Consider the following 18,208-nt stretch of genomic DNA (forward strand, 5'->3'; position numbering starts at 1 on the left):
CACCTTGAGGGGTGCAGTTTTTAGAATGGTGTCACTTTTGGGTATTTTCTGTCATATTGACCCCTCAAAGTCACTTCAAATTTGATGTGGTCCCTAAAAAAATGGTTTTGCAAATTGTGTTGGAAAAATGAGAAATCAGTGTCACTGCTCAACTTTTAACCCTTACAACTTCCTAATAACAAAACATTATGTTACTAAAATTGTGATTATGTAAAGTAGACAAGTGGAAAATGTTATTTATTAACTATTTTGTGTGACATGACTCTCTGATTTAAGGGCACACAAATTAAAAGTTTGAAAATTGTAAAATTTTCCAAATTTTTGCCAAATTTCCATTTTTTTCATAAATAAATGCAAGTCTTATCAAAGAAATGTTACCACTAACATGAAGTACAATATGTAATGAATCAAATGTCAAGAAATGAGAAAACATTCTCAGAATCAGTGGGATCTGTTGAAGCGTTCCAGAGCTGTAACCTCATATAGTGACAGTGGTCAGAATTGTAAAAATTGGCTTGGTCATTAAGGTCAAAATTGGCTCGGTCACTAAGGCGTTAATAAAACATCACTCACCTGCACATTTTGTATCGTACCATCTACAGTATGTGCCAAATTAACCTATGATATTTTAATGACGCAAGTCATTCTTCAGAGCATGAAAATACTTTTTGGCAGTACAGCAAGCTTATCCATTAATCTATTAAAGAGAACCAGTCACATCGAACTGACAGTCTCATCTGCAGGCAGAACATTATCGAGCAGAAGCCAACTGATACTCAGTTTGGGGAGAAATTACTCAGCACAGATAGTACTTTATTAATTTAAGTTTCTGCTTATTCTGGGTTTAATAATCAAGAGGGCAATCCTAATCAGTGATTGACATTTTATGATAAAGCACTGACTCAGATCCATACTACCGTATATATATTCTAAATTATATTACCTATGCCTTTAATTACACATTCCTGCCTTCACTTATAAATCATATCTTCTGCCAAGTGCCAGCCTTGCCTAAATCTATTGCCAATAGTCTGACAGGGCATTTATTTTATTTTCTAAATATTTTTTTTCCAATTAATTCAATTCATTATCCTTTATTAATAGAAATCAGGATATTTAGAATACATGTTTTTAGAGCATGAATAAGCTGCTTTTTCTTTCAATTCTAGGCCAAAAGACCGGATGAGTTCCAGGTTATTAGATATTCCAGCTATAAGACTAAATATAACAGTGATAATACACGAAAAAAAAATCATCTCCAACATTATATGATTGGTCCAGTGCTAACAATCTCTTTTGCAGAATCCTGTAGTACTTTCCACCCACAAATTAACAGAAGGTTAACTCCTGTAAATTAATTACCACTGCCCACACGCTGCTTTTTTTTTTTATAATGGTTAGATTATTTTCTCCTACCATCTTTACTATTTACCCTGAGAAAATTCGATAATCAAAAATTGTTGTTTTTTGGGGTCAGCTATATAGTAAATAAATAATACATAATAATAATATTTAATATTGCTAAATATGATATGAATGTAACTAATGCAAATTCCAACTGAACACATGCAAAATAGAAAAATAACATGAACGCTATCACTATATAGTGTAACAGAAATCATGTTCCATCTATGACATGATAGACCACGTATGACCATTAGTATGATTATTAATGTACATATTTATTATTAATGAAGAATATACTTACTTTTCCAGCCTTGTCTGTACCCAGGATGTGCTTTTCTAAAATCTCACAGTCACAGCTAGGAGTTGAATGTATAAAAGTGCCCTTGAAGACATGTTGTACTGCATCCATATCAGCTCAGCAGTAGAAGCAGCAGATGACTATGAGCAGGGTGGGTCCAGGCTTTGCAGCACAGAGTAGTCTAATGCCTCCTAACAGCCTTACAGTATAAGCATTTATACAAGGAGGAGGCTGAGCTCACAGCTTTGCACCAATGGCTTCTCAAGTTCATTGCTGCCACTGTTTTATCTTCCTTTCCTTATTCGAAACGACTAATAATCACCTGGAAACATTATACTTCTCAGAGGTTACTCAGCAAATAGTTTCACAATAGGAACCCGCTGCATGATTATATGTATGCCATCTTCCTCTTTGTAAGGTGTTCTCACCTGTCACGCCATTTCTGGCATGCACTGTTCTGTATGCTTATTTATCTGTAAAGCTAAAATAAAGGAAAAGGTCATGTATAATAGTTGTAACGAGGCACAATAAACCAACAGGTTCTGAAGTTCAAAGAGCAGAACGTCTGTATATTTGCTTAGTTAGATTACTGTAAATTACTTCGCTTTTATTCTGGATAGGACACAGTCATTGCTTACAGAAGCAAAAGCTATAGGACTTCAGAAAAGTAGTACGATTGGCATTTTACATGGAGGCACCCGCTACAGATTTTGTATTTGCAGTTTTAAAAAAAATTAACCCCTTAGTGACCGAGCCAATTTTGACCTTAAAGGGAACCTGTCACCCCCAAAATGGAAGATGAGCTAAGCCCACCAGCATCAGGGGCTTATCTACAGCATTCTGGAATGCTGTAGATAAGCCCCCAAAGTATCCTGAAAGATGAGAAAAAGAGGTTAGATTATACTCACCTGGGCGGGCAGTCCAATGGGCGTCGCGGTCCGGTCCGGGGCCTCCTATCTTCATAGGATGACGTCCTCTTCTTGTCTTCACGCTGCAGCTCTGGCGCAGGCGTACTTTGTCTGTCCTGTTGAGGGCAGAGCAAAGTACTGCAGTGCACAGGCGCCGGGCCTCTGACCTTTCCGGAGCCGCAGCGTGAAGACAAGAAGATGATGTCATCGTAAGAAGATGGCAGGCGCCGGACCGGACCGGACCACAGCGGGACCGCCCCTGGGTGAGTATAATCTAACCTCTTTTTCTCATCTTTCAGGATACATCGGGGGCTTATCTACAGCATTACAGAATGCTGTAGATAAGCCCCTGATGCCGGTGGGCTTAGCTCATCTTCCATTTTGGGGGTGACAGCTTCCCTTTAATGACCAAGCCAATTTTTACAATTCTGACCACTGTCACTTTATGAGGTTATAGCTCTGGAACGCTTCAATGTATCACTCTGAGTCTGAGATTGTTTTTTCATAACATATCACACTTCATGTTAGTGGCAAAATATTTTCGATAAGACTTGCCTTTATTTATGAAAAAAATGAAAATTTGACCAAAATGTAGAAAATTTAGCAATTTTCAATCTTTTAATTTTTGTACCCTGAAATCAGAATCATGTCACACAAAATAGTTAATAAATAATATTTCCAACATGTCTACATTAGCACAATTTTGAAAACATAATTTTTTTGTTAGTAAGTTATAAGGGTTAAAAGTTGACCAGCGATTTCTCATTTTTCCAGCAAAATATACAAAACCATTTTTTTTCTGTGTGAACATTGCCACATACAGATTATTTGTTTGCACAGGTGCACCAAGCGGCCAATCCCTGCTTGTAGGCTGGCTGCCTTATTGGTATTATTGCACCTGTGTATCTGCCATCTGCTATCTTAACTTGGGTCCGCTGCACCTTGGCTAGTGCAATTGTTTGGAGGCCCTGGACAGGTAAGCATTAGTGTTGAGCGATACCGTCCGATACTTGAAAGTATCGGTATCGGAAAGTATCAGCCGATACCGGCAAAGTATCGGATCTAATCCGATACCGATACCCGATACCAATACAAGTCAATGGGACACCAAGTATCGGACGGTATCCTGTATGGTTCCCAGAGTCTGAAGGAGAGGAAACTCTCCTTCAGGCCCTGGGATCCATATCAATGTGTAAAAGAAAGAATTAAAATAAAAAATAGGGATATACTCACCCTCTGACGCGTCCTGGACTTTACCGCCGTAACCAGGAGCCGTTGTACCTAAGAATGCGTGCTTGAAGGGCCTTAGATGACGTCACGGCCGGCGCTCTGATTGGTCCGTAGCGGTCGTGTGACCGCTACGCGACCAATCACAAAGCCGTGACGTCACCTAAGGTCTTTCAAGCGCTTGAAATACCTTAGAAGACGTCCGCAGCTTCTGATTGGTCGCGTAGCGGTCGCGTGACCGCTACGCGACCGATCACAAAGCCGTGACGTCACCTAAGGTCTTTCAAGCGCTTGAAATACCTTAGAAGACGTCCGCAGCTTCTGATTGGTCGCGTAGCGGTAGCGTGACCGCTACGCGACCAATCACAAAGCAGTGACGTCACCTAAGGTCTTTCAAGCGCTTGAAAGACCTTAGGTGACGTCACTGCTTTGTGATTGGTCGCGTAGCGGTCATGCGACCGCTACGGACCAATCAGAGCGCCATGATGTCATCTAAGGCCCTTCAAGCGCGCATTTTTAGGTACAACAGCTCCCGGTTACGGCGGTAAAGTCCAGGCTGCGTCGGAGAGGTGAGTATATCCCTATTTTTTATTTTAATTCTTTCTTTTACACATTGATATTAATCCCGATACCGATTCCCGATACCACAAAAGTATCGGATCTCGGTATCGGAATTCCGATACCCGCAAGTATCGGCCGATACCCGATACTTGCGGTATCGGAATACTCAACACTAGTAAGCATCTTTGCCTGTGTACTGGTGTTTTTTTTGTCTAGAATAGTGGAGGTTTTTCCTCTTATGGTGTTTTTCTTGTTAGATTAGGACTGGCAATAGGTAAGGACCCTTGACGTGGGTTGCCAGCTTAAGTATTGTGGCCATAATATCAACCAATACCTTGCATACATTGTTTTACATTTGTGCACTTTATATATTTTTCAGGGTGCAGTTGGGTCCAGATGGCTCTGTAAACTGTGGCCTCTGTCCGCACAGGATGCATTATAGTCAGCACTGGTTGGCCCGCTATATGGTGTCATTAATAGGCTTTGCCAGATGCTCTGCATTTCTGTGTGAACATAGCCACATACAGATTATTTGTTTGCACAGGTGTAACAAGCGGCCAATCCTTGATTGTAGGCTGGCTGCCTTATCGGTATTATTGCACCTGTGTATTTTGCCATCTTAACTTGGGTCCGCTGCACCTTGGATAGTGCAATTGTTTGGAGGCCTTGGACAGGTAAGCATCTTTGCCTGTGTACTGGTGTGTTTTTTTAAGTTATAACTATAAGGGTTAAAAGTTGACCAGCGATTTCTCATTTTTCCAACAAAATATACAAAACCATTTTTTTTAGGGAACACCTCACATTTGAAGTGACTTTGAGGGATCAATACGACAGAAAATACCTAATCGTGACACCATGCTAGAAGTTTATTAAGCAATGTGGAAGGAAAAAAATGAACATTTAATTTTTTCACAAAAAACTTACTTTAGACCCATACTTTTTTATTTTCACAAGGGTATCAGGTGAAAATGGACCACGAAGTTTGTTGTGCAATTTCTCCTGAGTACAACGATACCCCGTATGTGGAGGAAATCCACTGTTTGGGCGCATGGCAGGGCTCAAAATGGAGAGAGCACAGTTTGACTTTTTGAATGCAAAATTGGCTGGAATTGATGGAGAGCACCATGTCGCGTCTGGAGACCCGTGATGTGTCTAAACAGTGGAAAACCCCCAGTTCTAACTCTAAACCTAACACAGCCCTAAACCCAACCCTAACCCAAACACACCCCTAACCCTAATCCCAACCCTAACCACAACTCTAACCCCAACAAAACCCTAACTCCAACACAACCATAACTACAACCCCAACCCTAGCAAAACCCTAACCTCAGCTCTAACCCCAACCCTAACCCTAACAGAATCCTAACCCCAGCTCTAACCCAATCCTAATACAACCCTAACATCAACCCTAATCCAACCCTAACCCCACTCCTATCCCTAAAACAGGTCTTTTGACCGAAATGAGCGTCGGGGTGGGCAAGTATGCCACAGCGATCCTGTTGCTGCAATTTATTAAGGTACTAATATCCATTACTATTTACTTATACTTTGGTGTGGCTCTTACTATGGATCATACATACTTATCTTTTTCATGGGTACTTGATATCTGTGACCTACCTGCCTATGGCGATTTCTGGATGCTGTATTAACATCAATTTTACTCTTTTAGCCTCATTTGCTCCTTTTCCTATATTTGGTATTAACCCCTTAATCCCATATGACGTACTATCCCGTCAAGGTGATCTGGGACTTAATTCCCAGTGACGGGATAGTACGTCATAGCCTATCGCAGCTGACATCCGGCACTATGTGCCAGGAGCGGTCACGGACCGCCCCGGCACATTAACCCCCGGCACACCGCGATCAAACATGATCGCGGTGTACCGGAGGTGCAGGGAAGCATCGCGCAGGGAGGGGGCTCCCTGCGGGCTTCCCTGAGACGATCGGTACAAGGGAATGTACTCACCTTGTACCGAGCGTCTCCTCCCTGCAGGCCCCGGATCCAAAATGGCCGCGGGGCTGCATCCGGGTCCTGCAGGGAGTACTTCGGGGTCCGGAGCTGGCTGCAGATGAAAGCTGCAGCCTGAAGCGATGTGAGTGAGAGCGCCAATCAGATAGAGTGCTATGCAAACTATCAGATCGGCGATCTGTGATGTCCCCCCCTGGGACAAAGTAAAAAAGTTTAAAAAAAAAATTTCCACATGTGTAAAAAAACAAACAAACAAAAAAATTCCTAAATAAAGAAGAAAAAAAAAATATTATTCCCATAAATACATTTCTTTATCTAAAAAAAAACAAAAAAAACAATAAAAGTACACATATTTAGTATCGCCGCGTCCGTAACGACCCAACCTATAAAACTGTCCCACTAGGTAACCCCTTCAGTGAACACCGTAAGAAAAAAAAAAAAAACGAACCAAAAAACAACGCTTTATTATCATACCGCCGAACAAAAAGTGAAATAACACGCGATCAAAAAGACGGATATAAAACGTCATCTTGTCCCGCAAAAAACGAGCCACCATATAGCATCATAACTAGTGTTGAGCATTCCGATGCTGCAAGTATCGGGTATCGGCCGATACTTGCTGTATCGGAATTCCGATACCGGGATTCCGATACTCTTGTGGTATCGGGTATCGGGTATCGCAACAACATTAATGTTAAAATGTGTAAAAGAGAGAATTAAAATAAAAAATATCGCTATACTCACCTCTCCGACGCAGCCGGGACTTCAGCGAGGGAACCGGCAGCGTTGTTTGTTTAAAATTTGCGCTATTACTTGGTTACGTGAATTCCCGGCTTGTGATTGGTCAGGTCGGCCACGTTGCCGGGACGCGGACCAATCACAGCAAGCCGTGACGAAATTACGTCACGGCTTGCTGTGATTGGTCCGCGTCCCGGCAATATGGCCGCCCTGACCAATCACAAGCCGTGACGTCACGGGAGGCTGGACACGCGCCCATTTTAAAATGAGCGCGTCCAGCCTCCCGGCTTGTGATTGGTTGACCGCGGCGCAACCAATCACAAGCCGTGACGTCACGGGAGGCTGGACACGCGCCCATTTTAAAATGAGCGCGTCCAGCCTCCCGGCTTGTGATTGGTTGACCGCGGCGCAACCAATCACAAGCCGTGACGTCACGGGAGGCTGGACACGCGCCAATTTTAAAGTGAGCGCGTGTCCAGCCTCCCGTGACGTCACGGCTTGTGATTGGTCAGGGCGGCCATATTGCCGGGACGCGGACCAATCACAGCAAGCCGTGACGTAATTTCGTCACGGCTTGCTGTGATTGGTCCGCGTCCCGGCAACATGGCCGACCTGACCAATCACAAGCCGGGAATTCACGTAACCAAGTAATAGCGCGAATTTTAAACAAACAACGCTGCCGGTTCCCTCGCTGAAGTCCCGGCTGCGTCGGAGAGGTGAGGATAGCGATATTTTTTATTTTAATTCTTTCTTTTACACATTTATATGGTTCCCAGGGCCTGAAGGAGAGTTTCCTCTCCTTCAGACCCTGGGAACCATCAGGAATACCGTCCGATACATGAGTCCCATTGACTTGTATTGGTATCGGGTATCGGTATCGGATTGGATCCGATATTTTGCCGGTATCGGCCGATACTTTCCGATACCGATACTTTCAAGTATCGGACGGTATCGCTCAACACTAATCATAACCAAAAAAATAAAAATGTTATAGTCCTCAGAATAAAGCGATGCCAAAATAATTATTTTTTCTATAAAATAGCTTTTATCGTATAAAAGCGCCAAAACATAAAAAAGTTATATAAATGAGATATCGCTGTAATCGTACTGACCCGACGAATAAAACTGCTTTATTAATTTTACCAAACGTGGAACGGTATAAACGCCTCCCCCAAAAGAAATTCATGAATAGCTGGTTTTTGGTCATTCTGCCTCACAAAAATCGGAATCAAAAGTGATCAAAAACTGTCACATGTCCGAAAATGTTACCAATAAAAATGTCAACTCGTCCCACAAAAAACAAGACCTCACATGACTCTGTGGACCAAAATACGGAAAAATTATAGGTCTCAAAATGTGGAGATGCAAAAACTTTTTGCTATAAAAAGCGTCTTTTAGTGTGTGACAGCTGCCAATCATAAAAATACGATATAAAAAACGCTATAAAAGTAAATCAAACCCCCCTTCATCACCCCCTTAGTTAGGGAAAAATAATAAAATTAAAAAAATGTATTTATTTCCATTTTCCCATTAGGGCTAGGGTTAGGGTTAGGGCTAGGGTTAGGGCTAGGGTTAGGGTTAGGGTTAGGGCTAGGGTTAGGGCTAGCATTAGGGCTAGGGTTAGGGCTAGGGTTAGGGCTAGGGTTAGGGTTAGGGCTAGGGTTAGGGTTGGGGCTAGGGTTGGAGCTAAAGTTAGGGTGGGGCTAAAGTTAGGGATAGGGTTGGGGCTAAAGTTAGGGTTGGGGCTAAAGTTAGGGTTGGGGATAAAGTTAGGGTTAGGGTTTGGATTACATTTACCGTTGGGATTAGGGTTGGGGCTAAAGTTAGGGTTGGGGCTAAAGTTAGGGTTGGGGCTAAAGTTAGGGTTAGGGTTTGGATTATATTTACCGTTGGGATAAGGGTTGGGATTAGAATTAGGGGTGTGTCAGGGTTAGGGGTGTGGTTAGGGTTACAGTTGGGATTAGGGTTAGGGGTGTGTTTGGATTAGTTTCAGGTAGAATTGGGGAGTTTCCACTGTTTAGGCACATCAGGGGCTCTCCAAACGTGACATGGCGTCCGATCTCAATTCCAGACAATTCTGCGTTGAAAAAGTAAAACAGTGCTCCTTCCCTTCCGAGCTCTCCCGTGCGCCCAAACAGGGGTTTACCCCAACATTTGGGGCATCAGCGTACTCGGGACAAATTGGACAACAACTTTTGGGGTCCAAGTTCTCTTGTTATCTCTGGGAAAATAAAAATTTGGGGGGCTAAAAATCATTTTTGTGGGAAAAAAAGGATTTTTTATTTTCACGGCACTGCGTTGTAAACTGTAGTGAAACACTTGGGGGTTCAAAGCTCTCAAAACACATCTAGATAGGTTCCTCGGGAGGTCTAGTTTCCAATATGGGGTCACTTGTGGGGGGTTGTACTGTTTGGGTACATCAGAGGCTCTGCAAATGCAACGTGACGCCTGCAGACCAATCCATCTAAGTCTGTATTCCAAATGGCGCTCCTTCCCTTCCGAGCTCTGCCATGCGCCCAAACAGTGGTTCCCCCCCACATATGGGGTATCAGCGTACTCAGGACAAATTGGACAACAACTTTTGGGGTCCAATTAATCCTGTTACCCTTGTGAAAATATAAAACTGGGGGCTAAAAAATCATTTTTCTGAAAAAAAAAAGAATTTTTAGTTTCATGGCTCTGCGTTATAAACTGTAGTGAAACACTTGGGGGTTCAAAGCTCTCAAAACACATCTAGATAAGTTCCTCAGGAGGTCTAGTTTCCAATATGGGGTCACTTGTGGGGGGGTTGTACTTTTTGGGTATATCAGGGGCTCTGCAAATGCAAAGTGACGCCTGCAGACCAATCCATCTAAGTCTGCATTCCAAATGGCGCTCCTTCCCTTCTGAGCTCTGCCATGCGCCCAAACAGTGGTTCCCCCCACATATGGGGTATCAGCGTACTCAGGACAAATTGGACAACAACTTTTGGAGTCCAATTTATCCTGTTACCCTTGTGAAAATACAAAACTGGGGGCTAAAATATCATTTTTCTGAAAAAAAAATTTTTTTTATTTTCACAGCTCTGCGTTATAAACTGTAGTGAAACACTTGGGGGTTCAAAGCTCTCAAAACACATCAAGATAAGTTCCTTAAGGGGTCTACTTTCCAAAATTATGTCACTTGTGGGAGGTTTTAATGTTTAGGCACATCAGGGGCTCTCCAAACGCGACATGGTGTCCTATCTCAATTCCAGTCAATTTTGCATTGAAAAGTCAAATGGCGCTCCTTCCCTTCCGAGCTCTGCTATGCGCCCAAACAGTGGTTTACCCCCACATATGGGGTATCATTGTACTCAGGACAAATTGAACAACAACTTTTGTGGTCTAATTTCTTCTCTTACCCTTGGGAAAATAAAAAATTGGGGGCGAAAAAATCATTTTTGTGGAAAAAATATGATTTTTTATTTTTACGGCTCTGCATTATAAACTTCTGTGAAGCACTTGTTGGGTCAAAGTGCTCACCACACATCTAGATAAGTTCCTTAAGGGGTCTACTTTCCAAAATGGTGTCACTTGTGGGGGGTTTCAATGTTTAGGCACATCAGGGGCTCTCCAAACTCAACATGGCGTCCCATCTCAATTCCAGTCAATTTTGCATTGAAAAGTCAAATGGCGCTCCTTCCCTTCCGAGCTCTGCCATGCACCCAAACAATGGTTTACACCCACATATGGGGTATCAGCGTACTCAGGACAAATTGCACAACAATTTTTGGGGTCCAATTTCTTCTCTTACCCTTGCGAAAATAAAAAATGGGGGGCGAAAAGATCATTTTTGTGAAAAAATATGATTTTTTATTTTTACGGCTCTGCATTATAAACTTCTGTGAAGCACTTGTTGGGTCAAAGTGCTCACCACACATCTAGATAAGTTCCTTAAGGGGTCTACTTTCCAAAATGGTGTCACTTGTGGGGGGTTTCAATGTTTAGGCACATCAGGGGCTCTCCAAACGCAACATGGCGTCCCATCTCAATTCCAGTCAATTTTGCATAGAAAAGTCAAATGGCGCTCCTTCCCTTCCGAGCTCTGCCATGCACCCAAACAATGGTTTACACCCACATATTCCTCCAAACTGCTCAAGTCACTAGGATGACCTTCGCTCCATGTGGAGTCTAGGACCCCATCATCCCCCACATCATCTTCCACCGACTTCTTAACCCTGCCCTCCTTGCCAGTCTGCACACTGCATAAAGACGCTGCAGTTGGCAATGGAGTTTCGTCATCATCTGACATGAGCTGCGATTGTCCACTGACCGTGTGCACTAGCCCTCCCACAAACTCCTCATCCAACCTGACAAGTGATTGGGCATTAGTGTACTCATTCTCTTCCACTTCTGAAGCAAAGGCAGGTGGATGGGCCACAGAACCCCAGCCAGCAGAGCCATCAAAAATCCCAAAGAAACTGCTGCATAACTTGGAGCTCAGACAGCTTGGCCGATTTGCAAGGGGTTGAGGTGGAAGCCGAATGACAATGCTCCTCAGGTGTCAGTTGTGCACTTTCTGCACTGAACCAGGTGGACGATAATGAGAAGGAACTGGAGCCACTTCTATTCATCCAATCTAATACATTTTCAACATCTTGTGACCTCACCATTCGTGGAGCGGAATTCAGGCCTACAAAAGGACGCATAATGTGCTATCGCCTGAGTACACCAGAGGAATGTGTTGGAATTGTGCACGTAGCAGGTACAGAACGATCATGTCCTCTCCCTGCATCAGCTTCGCCACCACCACCATCAGCAGCTATCCCAGCACCACCACTGCCACGCCCATGTTCCTTATTTAATGCTTTCATCATTTTGGGAAGTTGATTTTGTAAACACGACTCACAAAGAGATGGCGGAAGAGTAGAATTATTTTTGCAACAGTACTAGAAAAAACACAACAGTTCAGCTAATGTCCATTATGTATTTCCCAAACTTTTAAAAACCACATACAGTATCAGCCCTGAAAAACTAGTTTTTGGGCCTAGAAATGGCAAGGAGAAGACTGATGCAATATACTGATTTGCAAGACTATTAAAAAACAGACACCAGGCCTAAAAAAAAAAGTATTTTGGGGGCCTAGAAATGGCAACAAGAGAGCTGATGTGATATATAGTGCCTTGCGAACGTATCCGACTCCCTGGAACTTTTCAACCTTTTCCCACATATCATGCTTCAAACATAAAGACACCAAATGTAAATTTTTGGTGAAGAATCAACAACAAGTGGAACACAATTGTTAAGTTGAATGAAATTTATTGGTTATTTAAAATTTTTGTGGAAATTCAAAAACTGAAAAGTGGGGTGTGCAATATTATTCGGCCCCTTTAACTTAATACTTTGTTGTGCCACCTTTTGCTGCGATTAGTTCTGCAAGTCGCTTGGGGTATGTATCTATCAGTTTTGTACATCGAGAGACTGAATTTCTTGCCCATTCTTCCTTGGCAAATAGCTCAAGCTCAGTGAGGTTTGATGGAGATCATTTGTGAACAGCAGTTTTCAGCTCTTTCCACAGATTCTCGATTGGATTGAGGTCTGGACTTTGACTTGGCCATTCTAACACCTGGATACGCTAATTTGTGAACCATTCTATTGTAGATTGTAGATATACAAAGCCCTTAAGTGCTAGAAAAGCAGAATCTCTTCCTTAAGTGACTTCATTTTGGAAATTATAGCCATTTGGGAATTTATCTGTAGGTGTAATGATGATTTTTACTCCATGGGTGTTTTCCAAAAACAGCCAGCAGCTGATATTGCTGTGTGAAAATTGCAAACTACCATTGTAGTGACTAGCATGTTGAAGTGACCAGTATGCTGTAGTGACCAGTACATTATGCACAGCTCGGGTTTCTGGAGACACGCACCAGTTAGTTAGGCAGGCTCTCGTCACTACAGAAATGCCAAACATGTGGGCGCTAAATGTGGGTTAGGCCGGTTTCACACGTCAGTGGCTCCGGTACGTGAGGTGACAGTTTCCTCACGTACCAGAGACACTGACACACGTAGACCCATAAAAATCAATGCATCTGTTCAGATGTCATTGATTTTTTGCGGACCGTGTCTCCGTGTGCCAAACACGGAGACATGTCAGTGTTCGTGGGAGCGCACGTATTACACGGACCCAATAGAGTCAATGGGTCCGTGTAAAACACGGACCTCACACGGACGTTCTCCGTCTGGGGTCCGTGTGCGTGCAGGAGACAGCGCTACAGTAAGCGCTGTCCCCCCCACATGGTGCTGAAGCCGCGATTCATATGTTCCCTGCAGCAGCATTTGCTGCAGAGAAAATATGAATAATAGTGTTTAAAATAAAGATCTATGTGTCCGCCGCCCCCCCACCCCCTGTGCGCCCCCCCCGCTGTCCTGAAAATACTCACCCGCTCCCACGTTGGCTGTCGCTCCTTCCTCTCACATGGGGCCGCTCATTTACAATCATGAATAGTCGGCTCCGCCCTATGGGAGGTGGAGCCACATATTCAGGACTGTAAATGATCGACCCCACGTGACCGCATACACTAGAAGCCGCGGCCAGGAAGCAGCAAGGGAGGCGGGTAAGTATTTTCAGAACAGCGGGGGGGGGGCGCACAGGGGGTGGGAGGGCGGCGGACACATAGATCTTTATTTTAAACACTGTTATTCATTAGTTATTCATGAGTACGACGCTAGTGTGAAAGTAGCCTTAGGGTACCGTCACACAGTGAAAGTTTCATCGCTACGACGGCACGATTCGTGACGTTCTAGCGATATCGTTACGATATCGCTGTGTCTGACACGCTACTGCGATCAGACATCACGCTGAGAATCGTACGTCGTAGCAGATCGTTTGGAACTTTCTTTCGTCGCTTGATCACCCGCTGACATCGCTGGATCGTTGTGTGTGACAGCGATCCAGCGATGTGTTCGCTTGTAACCAGGGTAAACATCGGGTAACTAAGCGCAGGGCCGCGCTTAGTAACCCGATGTTTACCCTGGTTACCAGCGTAAACGTAAAAAAAACAAACAGTACATACTTACATTCCGGTGTCAGTCCTCCGGCGTCTCAGCTTCTCTGCACTGTGAGCGCCTGGCGGCCGGAAAGCGAGCACGGCGGTGACGTCACCGCTCTGCTTTCCGGCTATGGTGCTTACACAGTGCAGAGAAGCACAGCGCCGGGGACAGACACCGGAATGTAAGTATGTACTGTTTGTTTTTTTTACGTTTACGCTGGTAACCAGGGTAAACATCGGGTTACTAAGCGTGGCCCTGCGCTTAGTAACCCGATGTTTACCCTGGTTACCCGGGGACTTCGGCATCGCTCCAGCGCCGTGATTGCAAAGTGTGACCGCAGTCTACGACGCTGGAGCGATAATCATACGACGCTGCGACGTCACGGATCGTGCCGTCGTAGCGATGAAAATGGCACTGTGTGAAGGTACCCTTAGACACACTGGGGCTCAGAAGGGAGAGGGGTATTTGGATTTGGGAGGGAAGAATTTGTTGAATTTCTTTTCAAGGGCAAGGAACCATTCAGCTTTTCCAGAGCCTTTGTACTACCAGTAAATGTGGAAGCCTCCTATATTTCCATTTCTATCTGCCTCATTATACGGAATCTTCTGCCAGCAGTTTCATCTGAATCATGGTTTTCAGAGATTGGGGGTATGTGCACATGCTGCGGATATTGCTGCGGATCCACGGCGGATTGCCCACTGCGGATTTGCAGCAGTTTTCCATGAGTTTACAGTACCATGTAAACCTATGGAAAACAAAATCCGCAGTGCACATGCTGCGGAAAAAAACGCGCTTGAAATGCTGCACTGTTTATTCTGCAGCATGTCAATTCTTTGTGCGGATTCCGCAGTGGTTTACACCTGCTCCATAATAGGAATCCGCAAGTGTAAAACCGCAGGTGAAATCTGCACAAAAAATGTGAAAAAAACGCGGTAAATCCTCAGTGCAGATTTACTGCGGATTTACCAAAATCAATTTATGTTTGGCTGCTGTCACACACTAAAAGATGCTTTTTATTGCAAAACCTGCATCACCATATTTAGACAGCTATCATTTTTCCATATTTCGGCCGATAGAGTCATGTGACATTTTTTTTTATGATACAAATTGATATTCTTGTTGGTACTATTTTAGGGCACATGACATTTTTTGATCACTTTTTATTCCGATTTTTGGGAGGTAGAGTGAACAAAAACCAGCAATTCAGAAATTTTTTTTTTGTTTCTTTTCAGTGTGTGGTAAAATTGATAAAGCAGCTTTATTCTTCGGGTCAGTATGATTACAACGATGACACATATATATAGTTTTTTTTATGCTTTAGTGCTTTTAGACAATAAAAACTATTTTATAGAAAAAATAATTATTTTTGCATCCCTGTATTCTGAGATGTATATCTTTTTTATTTTTCTGCTGACAGAGCTTTATGGTAGTCTGTTTTTTGTGTGACAAGATGATGTTTGCAGCGCTAACATTTTTATTTATATTCATTTTTTTATTCTGTTTTATTGCACTTTTTGTTCGGCAGCATGATGATAAAGCATAGTTTTTTGCCTAATTTTTTTTTTTTTACTGTGTTCACTGAAGGGGTTAACTAGTGAGACAGTTTTATAGGTAGGGTCATTTTGGATGTGGCGATACCAAATATGTGTAGAAAATAAATATGTGTAGAAAATAACAAAAGTTACATTTTCTAAAATTACATTTAAATGTAAATCCACAAGGGCTATAAGAATTTGTCTGTATTTTCAACATTAATTAGAATTATGTCGCAAAACTGTTTGAAATGTCAAAAAATAAGGCAACATTTTTGCATTTTTACTTGCACACCTCCAACTTTTTGAACAATGGGTTAAGCCCTGTGGAAATAGGTGCAACCAACACACTCTGGATCAAGACTGGCATACAAAACGTCTGTCTTCATGAATCTGTCTCCTACACCTTCTTTGAAAAGCTTAACCTGTTTGAAATAAAGTTTTGAAGAATATAGTCATTCATCTTTATCAGCGCAGATTTGGACACATACGCCCTAAGGGTATGTGCACACGCTGCGGATTTTGCTGCGGATCCGCAGCGGATTTGACGCTGCGGAACTGCAGCAGTTTTCCCAAAGTTTACAGTACCATGTAAACCTATGGGAAAAAAAACCCGCTGTGCACATGTTGCGGAAAAATCCGTGCGGAAACGCTGCGGATTATTTTCCGCAGCATGTCAATTCTTTGTGCGGATTCCGCAGCGGTTTTCAACCAGCAACAATAGGAAAGTGCAGTTGAAAACCTGCAGAGGAATCCGCAGAAGAAACCGCGAGAAAATCCGCAGTGAAAACCGCAGTGGTTTTGCACTGCGGATTTTCCAAATCCGCTGCGGAAAAATCCGCACATACGCCCTAATTCTCCATTATCCTAGGCCTCTGGACCCGTGTCCTGCCACAGCTGATCCATGCTTTTTACATGTTGCTTTGTTGCAACAAAACAAGGTGAGCTTACCTCTCCCCGATGCACCCCATGTTGTAACCAGTTAAGACCCTATTTGTGCTTTATTTGCTCTCCAGAGTTTCTACTTCTATTCTTTCAAAAGCTGCTTCAGCATTATTTAACACAGTTAACCGAGGACTTTGATTAACCTGAACCATAGTCACCTTTAATATTGTTTGTTCTGCAAACTTTGCTTTGTGCATTTTTACATAAGCCAGGTAGTAACCGAAAGGTTGTGTTCTTTGCCCAGTATCGTAACAGAAATATCTGCAGAAAGTGATGACAGATTTCTGGTGGCTTTAAACTTTCATTTCTTCATTTACAATCTTTAGTAGATTTTACTTTTCAGTTAGCTAAACAATATTATATATACCTAGGAAATCTCTATGTTTATTATTTTATCACAATTATATTTTAGTTTCCTTTTCCCTATCAATCATCCATTTTTCAGGTATTCATCATATAATTAGCAAATAATTCTTAGTATTGTACAGCATGTATTATCTATGATTGTAGTAAAGTAGAATTATCTCCTTAGATAAAATCAGGACAGATAAGAAGCCGTGGAATTGGGTCATTGTCAGGATGGAAGTGGAGGCCTGACGGTCTTGGAGTCCTACTGCTACAGGCAACACGCATGAAGGAGACCAACCAGGAGTCTACACTTTTACAAAAATTAGTGACAGACATCAACAAAGTGGCATCAATTGCAATAGAGTATAACTAGTATAGCAGAGACCTACACCTTTTGCACTACAGCCAACCCAGCAGATGGAGACTGCAACGGGCAAGGTGGTAGAATTACTGTTCTGTATCCCTCTGAAAGCCTGGAAGGGGCATAATTAGGTGGCCTACTAAAGCCCTACTCGGACATGTTGCAGCAGGTGAAAACTGAGACCCAAGGAGGGACAAAGAGGTAGCACCAGGTGCTACTCCATGGCTGACCTACAGAAGGTGGCAGTTGACCCCCTACAGTGGGTAAGCTGCTACGGCCCGAAGGAGGAATGAAAAATGCAGGCAGGCACTGTAGGGACTCTGGAACCACGGGTGCAGATGGGACTGGCTGAGGAAAAGAAAAGCACTGGCGGGTGCCATCTCGACCGGCTGATGGACAGAAGAGCCCAGACAGGTATGAACAGACGGGCACAGACCGGTAAGAGCAGACGAGTACAGGGTAGGCAAGCAGACAGGTGGACCTGGGGAACCTGACAACTAGCAAGCATGCAAGGCAAACTAACAACCTAGCTCAGGCACCTCCATAATGGAGAAGACTTAAATAGATGGTGTCGCCCAGCTATAGGGTGGTAACACCTTAAGTTGATGGCTGCGGTCCCTTTGACAGGGAGGGAGTGCGTGCGTGAGTGCGCCTTCTAAGCATAGTTTCCGGTCCTACAACTGAACCTTGGTGGACACAGACACAAAGGGGGTGAGATGAGGTGGTGTGTGAGTGTGAGATACTGAATGTCCTCTCTGTTAGGTACAAGGAGATCCAACAAAGGGCCAATCTGTAATGTCCACAGGTCAGAAAGTCTATAGTAAGACTGAATGGTCCACTGTTTCAAAGACAGATGCCAGGTCCAGGAGAAGAAGGACAAACTCCCATAGCTTTCATTTGGCGG

At 43.3% G+C, this 18,208-nt stretch overlaps 1 protein-coding gene across 2 annotated transcripts in view; it reads right to left on the minus strand.

Moving 5' to 3' along the window:
* The window catches only part of GDA (guanine deaminase), a 216,219-nt gene that overhangs the window by 123,761 nt on the left and 74,250 nt on the right, over positions 1 to 18,208 (minus strand). The window contains exon 2 of one of the 2 annotated variants that reach the window (XM_077249047.1): positions 1,709 to 2,186. The exons of the other annotated variant lie outside the window; for it this stretch is intronic. Coding sequence (XP_077105162.1) covers positions 1,709 to 1,816 — 108 coding nt within the window. The 5' untranslated portion in view covers positions 1,817 to 2,186. The remainder of the gene's footprint in view (positions 1 to 1,708; positions 2,187 to 18,208) is intronic. 2 annotated transcript variants of the gene reach the window in all.

Source organism: Ranitomeya variabilis, chromosome 1, assembly GCF_051348905.1.
Source record: "Ranitomeya variabilis isolate aRanVar5 chromosome 1, aRanVar5.hap1, whole genome shotgun sequence".
Taxonomy (NCBI): domain Eukaryota; kingdom Metazoa; phylum Chordata; class Amphibia; order Anura; family Dendrobatidae; genus Ranitomeya; species Ranitomeya variabilis.